The sequence below is a fragment of the Sinocyclocheilus anshuiensis genome, unplaced genomic scaffold (genome assembly GCF_001515605.1).
Source record: "Sinocyclocheilus anshuiensis isolate Anshui unplaced genomic scaffold, SAMN03320099.WGS_v1.1 scaffold966, whole genome shotgun sequence".
NCBI lineage: Eukaryota > Metazoa > Chordata > Actinopteri > Cypriniformes > Cyprinidae > Sinocyclocheilus > Sinocyclocheilus anshuiensis.
Genome location: NW_015540909.1, coordinates 477,547 through 490,857, shown reverse-complemented (window position 1 = coordinate 490,857; position 13,311 = coordinate 477,547). Strand labels below are relative to the sequence as shown.

Below are 13,311 nucleotides of genomic sequence, written 5' to 3'. Positions count from 1 at the left end.
ACTTTTTAAGACTAAAACAAAAGATGGATTCATTGTTATTCTTAATTAAAAAGCATAACAACAATAAAACAGTAAGATACAATGACAAACTAGCTTACAAAACGTTTAACAAAAACGAATAAGACGAGGCATGGCATACACCACATGCTGTATTATATATCGACTAATAAATAACAGAATGTTTAGCAAACACTGAGGAATCAAATAAATAAAAAAGAGAGCCTCCATAGCATAACGTGAGGTAAACCGCAAAGATAAGCTTTTCAAAATGAAAACAAAAAGAAAAGTAAAACTAAACTTGCTGTCGGTGACAGTGCTTGCATGTTTTTTCCCCCCACAAGAATACCAGCATGTTCACCTTTGGTTTAAGAAGCGGTCTTTTACTTTACTTCAGCATGAAAACCATCCATCGTTTCCTCAATATTCGCGTCATTTTTGCTTCGCGCTCCTGCTGACGCGGCGAGTATAAACCAGGCTCTACACTCTATAAGCGCTGCGCAGTTCAAACGAGTAGCGCGGTTTCGTTATGCTTTCGGCTTCGTTTGCCTTTTGATGTTTCTCATATGCAACAGAAATTCAGCGTTTATGAGTTAAACAATGCGGTGGTCGCGCCAGTGCGACCGCACACAAAATTTAGTCGCACGGGCAGAAAAAATTATCGCAAAATGCGCCCATTTGGTCGCACTCTGGAGCCCTGTGCAGTACAGTATTTATTTATCCTCAGTTGTTAAAATCGCGGTAATCGAATACGGTTATAGTGATAATTAAAATATGAAACGGTAATACTAACCGTGGGGTATTTTATCACGATTTATCGTCAAACCGGTAATCGTTACATTACTACTACTACTCTGAACTCAAACATTTCTATAAGACAAAAAAGTAATATTAATATTGCAGCCTGCACTGCAAACTGTGCTGAACATACTCGTCATCAAAGTCAGGCAACACAAATCTGTTTCATGATTTGAAACAATATCACTCATTAGAACATGGAAAAACTAAGACATTAATTTTTCTATTAAGATATTTATTTTGTTGAGGAAAAATTACTGGAAAAGAATTAAAAAAAGTGAAGTGTTTGACCATAAAGAGTAGTTTAAAACCACAGCTAACAGTGCTCTTTCTACAACTTTCACTTAGGAGCAAAAATCTGCCCTTAAACTTTTAAATAAATAAATAATACATTTAAAATGTATCATGATAATTATCAATATAGATTGATATGAAAAATGTTATCATGATAATTTTTTTTGGCCATATCGCCCAGCCCTATGTTAGTCATAATTTTCTTTTACATGACCATTGTCTAGGGCAGTGGTTCTCAACCTTTTTTTCCACCGGGCCGCACTATGCCCCTATGAATGGTTTTATTTTTACGATTTCGTTTTAATCCAAATGATGCGTGTGCTAAGTGAGTGAACATCAAAGATCACACAACAGAAGTGTGCGCTCTCTCTCTCCCTAACGTTAAGTAACTTGTGCATTGTTTTACTTACTTGTTTTTTACATATCCGCCCGAACTACAAACTTTCCAGTGATGTCTGTGAGAAAGGTATATTCACTCGACAAGCTCGCGCATCTGCGCTGCCGCACGCCCAATCCACTCAGCGTGCTTTGTTTATCAGCTCGCGCACATCAGCTATACAGGCATTAATACTGAATGTTTAACATTATATTCATTGCATACATATACTTCGTAGTAGACATCCTTAACTCCATTCTGCTGTCTGTTGTTCTGTTGTCGGTGTTTCTTTATTTGAATATGGCGCTTATCACATGCTGTGTGGTATCGGCGTTTGGTATCGGGGCATTTTAACGAGTACGAGTACAGGAGACCAGTATCGGTATCAGTGCATCCCTAGTAACGTTAATTAGGCTATGTGAGTACTGCTCATGTCTGAAAATAATATATGAAAAACAAAATTATTTTACATAACATTTGGATATAGCTTTTATTTATTTAGTAAATTTTTAAATTAATGTAAAAACTAAAATGAATTGTAAAACTGAAAGTAATTTTTAAAAATTGTGTTCAGCATGGTGGGCCGCATTTGAATTCGTGACGGGCCGCGGGTTGAGAACCAGTGGTCTAGGGTGACCAGATGTCCCATTTTTCCTGGGACAGTCCCATATTTCAGCTCTATTTTTAGTGTCCCGACTTATTTAGAAAAAAATTTTTGTCCCGTATTTCAAAATTTCTTTATGACTGGGTGATCAGAGCGAGTAGTAGAAGTGTTCTGTCACGCGAGAACAGCCTAATCAAAGGTAACTAAGCTTGTCGTAGAACAAAATTACAATCCAATCACAATTCGTTATCGATTAACTTGCAGTAAGTGGATGCAGGATAGGCAGAATCACACTGAATGTCACAACAGAAACGCTCTCTCGGCCGCGCGATCCCAGTTCTGTGATCAGTTCTCCTTGCGCCTTATTGTCAAATACACACACAGCTGTCAAAATGTCCATCGTAATATATATATATATATATATATATATATATATACATACACACACATACACACAATTTAGATATCATGAAATAAAATTTCTCATATCGTGGTCATATATCAACCCACCCCCGTATTGAACCAAGTGGGTGGTGATGTCACTCAGCACTTGGAGAATACGGATGGGAGATTTTCACATACCAGTGGCCTTAATCAATATCTTCCCTGAGCCTCTCCCTAATCCCATTTTACGGTCTCTATTGTTCCAGCAACACTTGCAAGCCAAAGGCTCCTTCGAAGCTTATCAGAATTTAACTTACTTTGACACTTAACAATTCATGAACCATGTTAGATAATTAGTCCAAGCCCAAAAAAGCTGTTAAAGAATTGCAGCCCAGCTTGTTGGCTACTGCCTACATAGGCAACTGCTTTCTAAGGGAGGCACTTCAAAAATTCATAAGTGACTCAGCACAGGTAGTAACTCTAAGCAGAAATTAATTTTAGGAGTTTGATGTTAGCATGTTGCTAAGCTAACAATACACTTCTCTAACAGTAAATAAAGTAAAATACAGCAAACAAATATTGGGTAAACAGTCAATTAAGTTTATCAATAATCTTTGGCACTAAATGAAATGAGCATACTTAAAATCAAAATCTCTTGACTTGCCCACCATGAAACTGAGCTGTAGTTTGCGCTTTCACAAATGATACATGTGAAGCAGCTATAAATTAGTTACGAGAAGGTGGCTTACCTTCGTTTACCAAAAAGAAAGTAGCAGCCTTCACGTCAGGCAACTTATGCCTTAAAATGCTAGGTAGTATTGGTAGGCAACTCACTATGTTTTAGAACAGAGCTAGTGAGTTTAGTTGGAGGCTGGAGAATTAATATGGCCCCTAGAGATTATACCAACTCAAGTGCTGGTTAGGAAAACATAAGGGTTTATTCCAATTATACATTGACTCTATGGAGTCCATGGATTAGGTTAGAAGACTAATATGAGGGCAAACAAGAGCTTGAACCTGTTGATGCATGCAAGCATAACTAAAAGAACTGCTGGTGTCCACTGTGATGCTTCTTTGTGCAACTCTTGGGAGATAAATGCATTTGGCATTGACAGGTGCAAGTCAAGTCTTGATGTGAAGGTAATTATGCATGTTCCATTACTGGAATGAACTGGAGGTAGTGCTTCTTCACTCAAGAGGACAAAAAGGTTTGGTCTGCTGAACCATGTACCTTCAGGGTCTGTTATCAGACACGCTCAAGGCTCTCAATCAATGAAATCCAGCAAGGCAAGGATGTTAACTGCCTGGACAAGAAAACAGCATTTCCAACCAATCAGGGATTGAACTGCTCCTGTTAGTGTGTGTAACAGAAGAGCCTGGGGTAAAACAGCTTTGAGGAGAATCGGAGCAGCCTGAGTCAATAAAAATTAACAAGCGCAAATTTCATGCGGTTCCTTTTAAGACGTGTTGATGTCCTCGCCCTTCTGCTGCAGGCAAGCGAGACTCTAACAGTCTCATCAACTGGGTTAACCTCCACTAACAATTAGTGTGCCGCACTCAAGCTCGTAAGGGTAATAAAAGCGGGCCTGCCATAGGCAAACAATACATTAGAACTGGGAGAGGAGGTTTACAAGCTGGCAATGACAGGCAGCAATGAGTAATAGTCAAATGTGCAGACTCTAGTGTCGATTATTTAATCGGACTGATTTTGAAGAGCAGCTCCCCCATAGAACAAGAGCCAATCAACAAGGACATTCTTGTTCAGTAATGTGCTATTACTGCAATGTTTAGCATAATGCCCCAACCTCCCTCTGTTGGCAATATTTCTGCAAGCTAACATCTGAATCAGACTGTGAAATGTCAGTTGTAAAATCGTTTAGAGCAAGGTGATTGACCCACTGGAATTAAGAGAGACATTAACACCCATTAGTGACACTATTTGCTGTGAAAGGTCAAGCTGTACAACACAAATGGCTCACCTTGAAAAAGCCGATGATGCCAACGCCATACTCCACACAGTACTTGTCCAGCAACTCTCTATTCCAGGCATCCAGGTTGACATACTTAAGAATGTTCTCGTAGATGACAAGTGTAAATCGACCCCGGTTCTTGTCTGTGAGTGTGGGCATATCGCCCTTCCCAGGTGCGATCTCGGTCTGGTATCGAAATCGCCCAGATTCCAAGATGGCCACGATGTCCTGGCCCAACTGGGAATACAAGCTCTCCACGAACAGCAGAACCACAGGGTCAGTTCGAGACATGTCTGCTGGCTTGGCGGTTCTGGCTGGCAGCACCCTTGCTGACGGAGGGGAAGGAGTCGCCCGGGGATCTTCCCAATCAGCAGTACCTTCTTCTGGGACCACCACACCTCCAACTCCTGCGGGTTCGAGCTCTCGTTTAACGCCATACAAGAAATAGGCTGAGATGAGGACACTGACCATGCAGAAAATGAAGAGCAGCAGCAGGCTGGTCTGCAGCGTGAGCTGACGGAAGAGCCGTCTCACACGTCCACACATCAGCATCATCACCTTACAACCACACCAATCAGGATAGACACAGTCCTCTATTTACAAGTCTATTGTATGTTTTTTCCAAAGAGACAAAATAGATGGGTTGAAATTGGGCTTCTCCATAAGGTATGTGCTCATGTCACCATTGCAGAGGGTGGTGAGACTGGGTTGGGCAGGGGACGGCATGGGCGAGGTGGGCTTCCACTCTCCAGCAAGGGATGTGCACTGCCCTCACATGCACCAGCAGCCCCCTGCCCAACACCTCTTTGCCCCTTCTCTACCCTCTCTGAGCCCTTATCTCCTGATCCTGTGCAGAAAAGATTCTGGGTTTTGGACTTGGTGAAGGTGGCTTCTTGTTCTTTGGCACTGGATGCTCTAGACAGATCATGCCCAGAGCATTCTAGCCTCCTTGAGTTCACCTAAAAAGAAAAAGCATGAATTTAACAAAAGTACAAATGCAAATAAAGCAAACAAAATCAATGCAAAAATATCTACTCCGCACCATTTTAGCTATCAATTCTGTTACTTGTGGACCGAACACTAAGGTGCAACTATGTATTCAAAGGCAATGAATTTTGACTAGACCAGACGAAAAACTCTTGTATTACCCCTCTCTGAATTTTGGCTGCAAAAGCCAAACCCACATGATGCCGTGGTAGCCCTACAACCTGGGTTTCTTTTCACTGAATACCAAGAGTGTCTAGAGAGGCATTTACAAAGGCAATGCCAGGATTACGGGATAATGGAGGCGGCTTGTATTGATTAGTAAGGGCTTTAAAAAGTGATCCTCACTATCCTTCATGCACTTCAAAGGGCAAAAGTCATTTAATCTTTTCATCTTAAATGAAGGGTTTAGCGCAAAGTGTGGCACAGGTGAATGAGTCGAGTAGGATTCAGATTAGCGCTAACCAAGTAAAGACCTCTGCAGAATGAGGACAGAACTAATGGCGATTGCAGGAAGTTGTATTGAAGGCTAAAGGCGATGACAGTCACGAAACGAATGGCAAGTGTGAAATGATCTTGCAAGAGGGATCATGAAAGTATAACTTCAGATGTTATCTAAACTTGCCAAATATTCCTTATGCAACTTTCAAAGACATCCTGAACTACAGAAAAACCCATTACAGACAAAAGGACAATAGAAAATTTGAAAAGGCAGTAAACATGAAAGTCAATTTAAACCCATTCACATTAAGTTGACACCTAAACAAACAATACGACTGACATTTACAGACATCTACTATGCTCAAGGGCACTGTGGTTTTAGGTTTTGTTCACTTTCAAAGACATCTCCTCAAAAGATGCAGAGTTTATACATACATGCATGTCACCAGTGGCCTACATGCTGTTTAACTAGAGGGAGAAGCACACAATGGGCGTCTGAGGAAAGGCTGAAGCGAAGCAACAAGACACAACGTGTCTGAGAAGCAATACAGGTCAATTTTCAAAGGCATCACAGACTCACTTCATTTATGGGTTATGTGAAAAGGGAGACTAGAACAAAGAATCAAAGCCTTGCAGGGGTTCGGGGATAAAAATGCATGAATACCGCAAAAAAGGGAAAGACACAAGAGCATGCCTTCAACAAGATGATGACGGGTAAAAAAGTCTTGACAGAGAAATAATAGAGCCTTAGAGAAGGCCATTTTATCATTTCAAAAGGTTGATGGGAGTACATTTAACAATCCAGTCATATTCACAATCCTGAAACACCGCTGTTGACTCTCCTGTCTGCTTGTGTGATCCAAAATCCCCATCAGGAATTTTAGGTGCCGGTGCTGTTAAGAGAAGTACATGAAGTGTTTCAGCTGTAGGGTGGGGAGGCATTGGGTTTTATAAAGAAAAAAGGCAAATCTAGGCTGCATTCCACAAGGGACACTCAAGAATAATGTTTTTGCACCCAGTAGCTCCACATCTCCTTTCCTTTACACCAGGATTACTCTCAGGCCACAATACTTGTCACTGGCCTCTCATTGTGTCTGGCAGAGGAACGTGAACAGCCATCAGCGTGTCGTCAGAGGTCGGATTACAGTCAAAGAGCTTTCCTATTCAGAGCCTGGTTCTTTAATATGCAGAAGTCCGGACTAAAGACGGCTGAAGCAGCCCATTGTGTACTGCATACTCTGAACAGCATGACTCAGATGACATGAGGCAAGAGAGCCCACACCCAGAACAAAATTCTAAGGATATGAAATGGCTTTGTAGCAGGTGAGAATAGGGGAGTTTTATGAGGTGATAAAAATGAAACTAAATTAATAAATACCAGCATTCTTATAATATTATTAAATAATTAATTGCAATTGATATTACTAGAATATTAAAAGGAACAGTTCACCAAAAAATGAAATTCTGTCATCATTTACTCAGCCTCATGTCATTCCAAAAGTGTATGCAATCTTTGAAGAACATTAGGGTCCAACAAACTCTATTCAATTTCATTGTAAGGACAAAAACAAACTTTTAAAAAATATTTTCTAAAAAATTATTTTATATTTCACAGAATGTCATACAGGTTTAAAAGACACGAGGTTGAGTAAATGATGACAGTATTGATTTTTGAGTGAACTTTCCCTTTAATTAGACTAAAGGTCATGTTGTAGATGTTAAATGAACATGTGATGTGCAGTCACAGGTAGGCTATATTGTCTTTTTTTCTGTCTAAAAATGGAGACAACTGGCGTTAACATATTTTGTGACTATAGCAAAACAAAAATAAAGAAATAAACAAAATGCTGATAGGTTAAAACAAGAACAAGGGATGAAAAAAGGTGCTGAAACGAAAGTGTCAAGACATGGAAAAATAAGGACCTTGACATTTAGAAACCCGTCGCCATCTCACCCACGCCAGCAAGTTTCTTCTGTCCCAGATCTTTCCTTCCTTCCTTTTTTTTTTTCTCCACAGTCTCAAAGCCCAACAGACGTGTGAAAAATGCACCCTGCCTGGGAGTCACAAAAGCCATTTTCTGATGGCAGGATAGCTTCCATAACACTCCCTATCTCAAGGGCACAGCATACCTTCATTCCCAAAAGCTCACACTGTACTGTCAGCTCTGGCTCTTTCAAATCCTGTTGAATGTTGGTTGAATCGTGAGCCCAGACAATGCTTGACAACTGCTATATTTCAAAACACAGATACAAAATGTACGATAAAGTTAGTTTAGACACATTATAATGCCACCGATTGCTGCCGAAGTGTTGCAATGTTTAAGATTTATGTGCTTCCAGTTATGAGTGCAATAAAACCAGGAGACTGGAAAACAAATCAGAATAGCGACGTCTACATGATATCCGGAATTGATCGGCACCAAATAAAAAAAGTTATAGGTCTGGAGTGGAAAAAGCAGGGGATATTAATATACACAGGTGATTTTGAGGGATCTGCTGATGGGAAAAAGATATGGAACCATCAAATGTTTATCTGCACTGTCTCCTCTTTCTTGTTTTATGTCAAAGCAAAGCGATGGTACAGATCTGGCTGCTGGAAGAATGGGACGATAAAAAGGACGACATGCTCGAACAGCTTCGAACACCAGGGCCGCATTCACTGCCACTCAGAGACACAGGACACTTCCTGGAGCAAGTGGTGTGCATCTGCGTGCCAGGACAGCAGGACAATAGCTGGCCGATCGCCCTGGACAGCTCGACTCACAGGACTAGTTTCTAGAGCTTTAACCGCAGGCAGACCTAAAAATCAAAAGAACCCCTCCCAAATTGGTACAGTGCAATTTAACGTTCACAATGACGGACATTGTTTGTAGCACATGATGATGACGGTGGCTGCTGTGGGGTCCGTTCCTGCTCATGAATGGAAGTAGTCAGACTGAGACTAATGCTGGCTCTGACCACCTCTGTTCTGTTACAAACTCGGCCTAAACCCACAATAAGAGCAATCCAAGCCTGAATTTGCCTGTCAGTGAAATATCTGGGTATTTCATAAAAAGAATGAATAAAACATGTTGTACTTGTCATCACGCTCAGCTGATGCCGAAAAGAAATATGTGCCGTTCTGTTAATTCATGATGTGTCTTTATAGAGCACAGAAAGAAAATAGAGAAAAAAAATGCCCAAGGAAAAAGCTAAATAGTCTAATTTGTTAGAGAGACAAATCACCAGCTGCAGGTCACTGGGAATGAACTCAGCCTCAGTAGATGAGCAACATTCAAAATGTTGTTGACTTCAGGATGATTGCGTCTGTAAAAAGTGGGGAGTTGTTGAAAAATAAAGTGCAATTCAAGTTTTTTCTTCTTCTCTGTTACAGTTATGGAAACTTATTTCTGCCATGGAATGATGATATAAAATGGTAATTGTGACTTTTTACCCCACAATTCTGAATTTTTTTAGCAATAACCCCCCCCAACAATTCTGACACGTTTTTCCTAGAATTCCGAGTTTACATTTCACAATTTTTACATTTTATCCAGAACTCTAAATGTACATTTTGCAGTTCTGTTTTTTTTTTCTATGGAAGCTTAAGGAACAAAAAATACAAAAAAAAAAATAATGCTAATTTGTGACTTTTTATCTTGAAAATGAGTTTATATTCAAAGAATTGCAAGAAGAAAGTCAGAATTGTGAGATAAATATGAAGAGTTAATTTGCAAAAACAGGTAAATACTGCAAATCGATTAAGGCATCACAACATTATAATGTACTGTATAAAAATGCATATGGTACTGATGTATTGAGAATGCCAATGTTCATATATCAAATATTTATATATCATGTTTATATATCAAATATATCAAATTATACTGATATATCAAAATATATCAAATATTCTCAATACATCAGTACCATATGCATTTTTATGCTGTACATTATAATGTTGTGATGCCTTAATCGATTTGCAGTATTTAAAATGACATTCATGACACATCAAGTGAAATGAAGATTAGCCAATCACAACAGACCTCATTTACATATACAAGTCTTAAAGGTACAGTAGTGCAGACAGCCAGAGTAATTGGGCTCTGAGTTGTGATGTCATATTGATATTTCAGAACAGCACTATTTTAGATCGAAGTATGCTTATGTATTACATCAAACTCAGATTTCAAAAGAACTAGGAAAATCAATTATATGGCCCCTTTAAAACTACCATTAACAAAATTAATTTCTTCTGTGGGAATATTGCATGTTATGATATCAATATTTAGGCCTAGATCACAAAGTTTTTGAGACCTGAGGGGATTACGCACACAGCTTTCATGTCAGATGGGTTCAAATCAAGCCAATAGCCCATAAAGACGGAAATATGTCCTCTTCTGCTAGTGTGGCATCCCATATTCGTTATTATTAGCTATTTATTGACTATAAATCTGAAAGCAAGAATGTGCTTTGAACACATTGGCAGTGGGAATTGCTGGCTCTCCCTTTCAGACAGATTTAGATATGTCTCAGTAAACATGGTCTTTGAACTTTGGAGGCTTTTGTTTGCAGCCCTTTGCCTTTGAAAAATTAAGATTTCAGCCAATTGTCTCCCCACATCTTCAGTTTTGGGTTGGAGATTAAATTATAAATTACTGTAATATAAATTAATATATAAATGTAATGCTACAAATGAATATAATGCCACTAATGCTTCAAATGTGTATGTCCCCTTACAAGTGTTAAAGGTTTCTATTAGTGCTTTGTCAGATATTGAATGAAACTGGATAGGACTGAGGGAGAGAGAAATGGACAGTCAGAGAAACAGAGCAAAAAATAAAGAGGCTTATAGGATGAGAGCAAACAAGAGCTACATAAAAACAAGTTTCTCCATTGAGCAGATTGCTTGGTTCAAAGGGTAAACACGCCACTGGGACAAATGGTTGGTAAACTCCTCAGGGCTTCAAACACTGAACTGACAAACAGCATTAGATGCTCAAAGGGCCTAGACACAGCACAATCTGGAGAAGGTCGGGGAAGTGTAATCCTAAATCCTTAATCCTGTTTATCTGGGCTGGACCAAATGTGCCAATGAAAATGGCAGATGAATGAGCATCGAGTGGACGACGTGCAAACTGAAACTTTACTGCCGACAGCAAAAAAAAAAGAAAAAAAAAGAAAAAGGCTCCGCAGATCAGTTCACAGTTCAAGTCAATTAGAGGCCATTACAGAGAGGGCACAAATATGGGAATGCAGAAGCCAGACAGCAGAGCAGTGCAGACATACCTCACAGACAGGTATCACCATAACCAGATTTCAATTTAGTGGCCAATTGCCCTTAGAAAATCCTGTTTAATGGCTTGATACTGATGAATAAACAAGCGTGAAGTCTGAGGGGCTCAAGAAATCTTGAAAGATGCGGAATACTTGAGATGTAAGGACTTCGCTGTCTGTGGAGGCAGAAATGGAGGGGACACTCGAAGTCACTATTATGTATGAAGGCACAGTGGAAGCAGCAGAGAGCAACAAATCAATCTTCCCTGCTGGCGGCTCCAATCTCAAGGGCACTCAGTCTCCATCAGAAGACTGCATTTGCCCTTGCCAGGCCAGACGGTGTGTGTGCCGAGCTCTATCCTGTGCGCTCTCACACCCGCCATCCACACACACACACACACCAGTTTTGATACAACTGTACTAGTAAACACTCCAGTCTGTCTGCACACAGTGTGCTGCCACCGTCCTGCTGCCGGTGCCAAGCTCGAAGACAGGCAGACTTGCCAAAAGATCCTTCCCCACCCCACGCACAACATGGGCCGCATTCGGCTGTATCTGTGCATCCACCGCACTGCTGATCTAATGTCCATCCTAATCAGTGAACTTAATCTCCTGTTTCACTGGGACTGCACTGACCCCGAGAAACCGGACAGCAAAGACATGCTATTATGCACCCAACCCACCGTCTTTACCACAGGAGAAATGGGATCATGGGTAGGGAGGAGGCTTGTCTCCTAAAAATGAGGGTGAACAGTGGAGCCCGCAGGCTGTTAGGGTAATGGTGTGGACTCTCAGAGATTAAAAGTAACACAAGCTAGGGCTCTGACTGCATGCAGGACCAAAAAGCTCAAAATGAAAATAATGAACAAGTAAACTAAAAAAAAAAAATTTTTAATCATGAATTTGAAAATTCATGATTTGTCCATTAGATGTAATAGGATACAAACATTATTTATTTATTTATTAAAGTAGACAACATTTGGAAACACATTTTTATACTAGCGTTGTAAAACTGTATACTTTTAAAATTTTTTATACTAAATATTTTTCATCTTTTTGTATCATTTTAGCAAATTGTACAATAACAATGACTTTTTAAACATTTAATTTATACATTAATATTTTAGTTTTTTTTCATTACAAATTTACTGGAAAATATTTTTACAATTTAAAAATAATTAATAAAAAATCTATTTTAACATATATTTGAATGTACTGTAAAATTTATTTATGTTTATCTTTAAAAAAAAAAAAAATTCTGTCACTTTTGATCAATTTAAGGCATCCTTGCACTTTTGTACACACTTATACTATGTATACTGCAGTTATTAAAACAGATATGAATTACAATATAAATTATTAAAATAAAGATACAATTTATTTATTTTGAATACTTTATTTTTTTTAGTCGTTCATATGACTGTTGCTTAAACCACTGCTGTGACAGAAAATGTCCCCCCAACAAAAGAAATTACCATTATTATTAACAATCCATAAGCAATAATTTTAGCAGGTGTAACCCAAATGAGCCTACAATCATGCAAAATTAGCTAATTACACAGAGTCTGGGCAATCCTCTTGGTAAACAAACAAAAAAGAGTGAGCAGAATATAAACAGCAACTAGGCAAATAGATGCTTTTCAAGACCAATCAGACACTTAGTGCACATGGATGAATCACAGTAGAAGAAGTGGGGCCTACAGGGGTCCTCTGGACACACTTCCCATTCGTGTGTCCAAACTTTTGACTGGTACTGTATATAGAATACAGTATATAGCCTACATAATATAGAATATATATACATAAACACATTTTTTGCAATGATAACTCAATTGTGGTGATCAAACACATGCCTACGTAATGGAGGCAGGGTATTTAACAATTTAACAATAAACTTTAACAAACTCTGTGTTGTGTATTTTCTGGTAATCAAATGAACATGCAGAACATTCGTATTTAAATCATCTTTTTGCAGTTTAATATTCACAGACTGTTTTTTATTTATTCATCAAAAATAAGATAAATGTCATGAAATTCCGCGTTATACAGTAAATTCCATCCATGTTTTCTGCATTGCGGAAATCATAGGGCCCTACTAATGTAGCAAACGAATATGATAAGTTCATTGAGTAAAAGACGAGGACATTGTTGTTTATTTACTTAGCATTGAGTCTCTCCAACTAGGTGACAACGTAGCGTTAAATTAC

At 39.1% G+C, this 13,311-nt stretch overlaps 1 protein-coding gene across 5 annotated transcripts in view; it reads right to left on the bottom strand.

Annotated features, from left to right (window-relative positions):
* Positions 1 to 13,311, bottom strand: part of ndst1b (N-deacetylase/N-sulfotransferase (heparan glucosaminyl) 1b) — a 125,548-nt gene that overhangs the window by 26,960 nt on the left and 85,277 nt on the right. For all 5 annotated transcript variants that reach the window (XM_016487114.1, XM_016487115.1, XM_016487116.1 and 2 more), the window contains one exon: positions 4,433 to 5,382. In XM_016487114.1, the coding sequence (XP_016342600.1) occupies positions 4,433 to 4,978 (546 nt within the window). In that variant the 5' untranslated portion in view covers positions 4,979 to 5,382. The remainder of the gene's footprint in view (positions 1 to 4,432; positions 5,383 to 13,311) is intronic.